The sequence below is a fragment of the Penaeus japonicus genome, unplaced genomic scaffold (genome assembly GCF_977035675.1).
Source record: "Penaeus japonicus unplaced genomic scaffold, GWHDUDI00000001_assembly GWHDUDI00000041, whole genome shotgun sequence".
In the NCBI taxonomy this organism is placed as follows: Eukaryota; Metazoa; Arthropoda; class Malacostraca; order Decapoda; family Penaeidae; genus Penaeus; species Penaeus japonicus.
In genome coordinates, this window is record NW_028234443.1 from 4,943,845 (window position 1) to 4,948,844 (window position 5,000).

Consider the following 5,000-nt stretch of genomic DNA (forward strand, 5'->3'; position numbering starts at 1 on the left):
TCCCTGGGAGAGCCCCTGCCTTCAGAAGTGGAAGTGGAAGAGGGCCAGTCTGTGGAAGTGTCCTGCAACGCTATCGGCCGCCCACTTCCTTCCATCCAATGGGAGAAGCTGGTTGGTAAGATATCTCCCGTAGGGTTTTTTCTGTACGTTGGTCTTTTTTTTTAAGTGTTGTAGTTATTAAAGATAGATTAAAAGATAGAAAGAAGGAAAGAAAGACAAAGACGAAGTAGATGGAAAGACTGAAAGAAGGGAAGAAGGATAAAGACGAAGAAGGTAAAAGATAGGAAGAGGGAAAGAAAGACAAAGGCGAAGAAGATAAAGATAGAAAGAAGGGAAGAAAGATAAAGACGAAGAAGATAAAAGATAGAAAGAAGGAAAGAAAGTCAAAGACGAATAAGATAAAATATAGAAAGAAGGAAAGAAAGACAAAGACGAAGAAGATAAAATATTCTAAGAAGTTAAGAGAGACAAAGACGAAGAAAATGAAAGATAGACAGACGGAAAGAAAGACAAAGACGAGGAAGATAAAGATAGAAAGAAGGAAAGAAAGACAAAGACGAAGAAGATAAAGATAGAAAGAAGGGAAGAAAGACAAAGACGAAGAAGATAAAGATAGAAAGAAGGAAAGAAAGACAAAGACGAAGAGATGAAAGATAGAAAGAAGGGAAGAAAAAAAAAAGACGAAGAAGATAAAAGATAGCAAGAAGGAAAGAAAGACAAAGACGAAGAAGATAAGAGATAAAAAGAAGGAAAGAAAGACAAAGACGAAGAAGATGAAAGATAGAAAGAAGGGAAGAAAGGCAAAGACGAAGAAGATAAAAAGATTGAAAGAAGGAAAGAAAGACGAAGACGAAGAAGATAAAAGATAGAAAGAAGGGAAGAAAGACAAAGACGAAGATAAAAGATAGAAAGAAGGAAAGAAAGACGAAGACGAAGAAGATGAAATATTGAAAGAAGGAAAGAAAGACAAAGACGAGGAAGATAAAAGATAGAAAGAAGAAGAGAAAGATAAAGACGAAGAAGATAAAAATTGAAAGAAGGAAAGAAAGATAAAGACGAAGAAGATAAAAGATAGAAAGAAGGAAAGAAAGACAAAGACGAAGAAGATAAAAGATAGAAAGAAGGAAAGAAAGACAAAGACGAAGAAGATAAAAGATAGAAAGAAGGGAAGAAAGACAAAGACGAAGAAGAAGAAGATAAAAGATAGAAAGAAGGGAAGAAAGACAAAGACGAAGAAGAAGAAGATAAAAGATAGAAAGAAGGGAAGAAAGACAAAGATGAAGAAAGAAACGATCCATAAAAAAGGAAAAAGAATCGTAAGTATATTCCGAAATGACATGAAGAACTTAAGAAAGGAAGTACTTTTAAAAAATGAAAATAATTGAAAGAAAATAATTAAGAAAGAATGAACTCACGAAGAAATTTTTTATTTTTGTATTTTGTATTACGGGTCTTTGTATATGATTGATCTGGTTATTTATGTTTTATTAATTTGTTTTACTTGTTATTTGTTAGTTGTTTATTGATTAGTCTCCCTTTGTTCTTCATAGTTTTTGTGTTAAGAAAATATTTCATGTCCCCTTTGTTATTTGGAGACTTTATGTTACAGACATCACATGTTTCTTTGTTACTCTTAGTGTTTGTGTTACATGCATCTGGTGACCTAATTTTCATTCATATTTTTCTCATTTTTTGTCATTTCATGTCCCTTACATTTTATTGCTATTTTTAGGGTAATGGAGATAGATGGAATACTTAGATATATATATTTTTTCTGTCTTTAAATGTACATCCTCAAATATCACAAAATAGGCCTTTAACATCCATCTCAAAATACCCCCATAAAAATAGATCAAAATACAATAGAAAATACATGAAAAACGAAGACCTTCAATATACCCCCCCCAAAAAAAAAAAAAAAAAAAAAAATCCCAACAAACACATCCTCCTCAAAACAAACCTATAATCCTATACGTAACCTAACCCCCCCCCCATGCCTCCCCCCTTTGACCACAGAGGACACGTGGGTGCTGGCCTCTGACGTGGAGGGCGTGAACGCTTGGCCAGACGGACTCCTGAAGATCGAGGGCGCGAGACTCGACCATGCTGGAGACTACCGCTGCGCCGCCAGGAGTGAGGCGGGATCCTTCCTCGCCGGGATGGTCCTGCAAGTCGAACGTGAGTCGGAGGGAGGGAGAGGGAGAGGGAGAAGGAGGGAGGGAGGGAGAGGGAGAGGGAGAGGGAGGGGGAGAGGGAAGGGCAGGGAGGAATAGGGAGGGAGAGGGAGAGGGAGGGAGAGGGAGAGGGAGGGATGGAGGGAGGGAGGAGACTACCGCGGGATCTTTCCTCGCCGGGATGGTCCTGGAAGTCGAACGTGAGTCGGAGGGAGGGAGAGGGAGAGGGAGGGAGAGGGATAGGGAGGGAAGGGGAGAGGGAGGGAGGGAGGGAAAGGGAGGGGGAGAGAGAGGGAGGGAGGGAGGAGACTACCGCGGGATCTTTCCTCGCCGGGATGGTCCTGGAAGTCGAACGTGAGTCGGAGGGAGAGGGAGAGGGAGGGAGAGGGAGAGAGAGAGTGGGAGAGGGAGGGGGAGAGGGAGAGGGATAGGGAGGGAAGGAGAGGGAGAGGGATAGGGAGAGAGAGAGGGAGGGACGGAGGGAGAGGGATAGGGAGGGATGGAGAGGGAGAAGGAGGGAGGGAGGGAGAGGGAGAGGGAGAGGGAAGGGCAGGGAGGAATAGGGAGGGAGAGAGGGGGGAGAGGGATAGGGAGGGAGGGAGAGGGAGGGAGAGGGAGGGAGGGAGGGGGAGAGGGGGAGGGAAAGATAGAGGGAGGGAGAGGGAAAAGGAGGGAGGGAGGGAGGGAGGGAGGGGGAGAGGGATAGGGAGAGATGGAGGGAGGGTGAGGGAGGGAGGGATGGAGGGAGGGAGAGGGAGAGGGAGGGGGAGAGGGAGAGGGATAGGGAGGGAAGGAGAGGGAGAGGGATAGGGAGAGAGAGAGGGAGGGACGGAGGGAGAGGGATAGGGAGGGATGGAGAGGGAGAAGGAGGGAGGGAGGGAGAGGGAGAGGGAGAGGGAGGGGGAGAGGGAAGGGCAGGGAGGAATAGGGAGGGAGAGAGGGGGGGGAGGGATAGGGAGGGAGGGAGAGGGAGGGAGAGGGAGGGAGGGAGGGGGAGAGGGGGAGGGAAAGATAGAGGGAGGGAGAGGGAGGGAGGGAGGGAAAAGGAGGGAGGGAGGGAGGGGGAGAGGGATAGGGAGAGATGGAGGGAGGGTGAGGGAGGGAGGGATGGAGGGAGGGAGAGGGAGGGAGGGAGGGAGAGGGTGGAAGGGAGAGGGAGAGGATAGAAGATAGAAGATGGAAAGGAAGGAGGGAGAGTGTGGAAGGGAAAAAAAGGGAGAATGGGAGAGGGTGGAAGGGAGAGGGAGAGGATAGAAGAGAGAAGATGGAAAGGAAGGAGGGAGAGTGTGGAAGGAAAGGAGAGGGAGAATGGGAGAGGGTGGATGGGAGGGAAGTAGTGGGATTAGAAGGGTGAAAGAGAGAGAGAGAGAGAGAGAGAGAGAGAGAGAGAGAGAGAGAGAGAGAGAGAGAGAGAGAGAGAGAGAGAGAGAGAGAGAGAGAGAGAGAGATGGAAATATGTATATATATGTATACACACACACACACATATGTGTGTGTGTGTGTGTGTATGTGCGTGCGTATATATGTACATAAACTGTGCATCTGCTCTCCAGGCATTCCCGCCGAAGTGGTGGAAATGATGTCACCGGAAGATGTGATGGAGGGTGACAACTTCACTGTCCTCTGTACTGTTGCCAACTTCATCGGACCGGTTAGTCTTCGTCTTGTAATTGATGTTATCAGTGATATTGTTATTTTCATTATTGTCATTGTTATTATTTTCATTATCATTATTACTATTGGTATCGTTACTGTTATTATTATCTCGCTCTCTCTGTCTTTCTCTCTCTCTCACTCAGCTATTAAGACATGCACTCTCTCTCTTTGTCTTTCCCTAGCTCTCTCTTTCTCTCTCTCGTCTCTCTCTCACTTAGCTATTAAGACATGCATTTTCTCTCTTTCTTTGCCTCTCCCTAGCTCTCTCTCTCTCTATCTCCCCCCCCCCCCCCCCCCCCCCCCCCCCCCCCCCCCCCCCCCCCCCTCTCTCTCTCACTCAGCTATTGAAACACACACACTCTCTCTTTTTGTCTCTTTGTCTCTCCCCAGCTCTCTCTCTCCCTCCCTCTCTTTTTCTCTTTCTCACTCAGCTATTAAAACACACACACACTCTCTCTTTTTGTCTCTCCTTAGCTCTCCCTCTCTCTCTTTCCCTCCCCACCCTTCTCTCTTCCCCCCCCCCTACTCTCTTTCCCACCCACCCAAAGCTCCTAAAACATCCCTCTACCCCTCTCTACCCAACAGGTCGACTTCTGGTTCAACGGCGTTCAATTGCAAACCGCCCTGCAGCCGCGGTACAGCCTGGAAACCTACCTACGCGACGACGGCCTAATGAACGTTTACCTGACGGTGCAAGAAGCCACCCTGGAGGACTCTGGCTTCTACGAGTGCCACGCCGGGATTGATTCCTCGCTCACTACTGACGTCATGGTGCAAAGTAAGCTCTATGGTGGTAGAGAGTGGGATTATTTTTTCTATGTTCATGATTATTATTATTATATTTTTTAGTAAATCACTAAAACAATACACAAACAAACAAAACAAACATATTAACACTCACAAAAAAACTCGCAAAACACCAAAAGAAAAATTCAATTACTCCAACAACAAACAAACAAACAAACCAGCACTCAAAACTAAAACAAAGACAAGAAAAAAACACAAAAAATACAATTACTCCAACAAACAAACAAACAAACACACCAACACCTACAAAAAACAAAGAAAAACAAAAACAAAAACAAAAACCGCAAAACACACACACATACACACACCGAAAAAAAAAAATATATATGTATGTATATATATATATATATATATATATATATA

General features: G+C 45.1%; 1 protein-coding gene across 1 annotated transcript in view; it reads left to right on the forward strand.

The window, feature by feature from the left end:
- Positions 1–5,000, forward strand: part of LOC122246883 (uncharacterized) — a 115,029-nt gene that overhangs the window by 48,080 nt on the left and 61,949 nt on the right. The window contains 4 exon segments of the mRNA XM_086534326.1: positions 1–115; positions 2,017–2,178; positions 3,728–3,825; positions 4,416–4,608. The exon segment at positions 1–115 is cut by the window's left edge and continues 8 nt beyond it. Of these exon segments, the coding sequence (XP_086390452.1) occupies positions 1–115; positions 2,017–2,178; positions 3,728–3,825; positions 4,416–4,608 (568 nt within the window).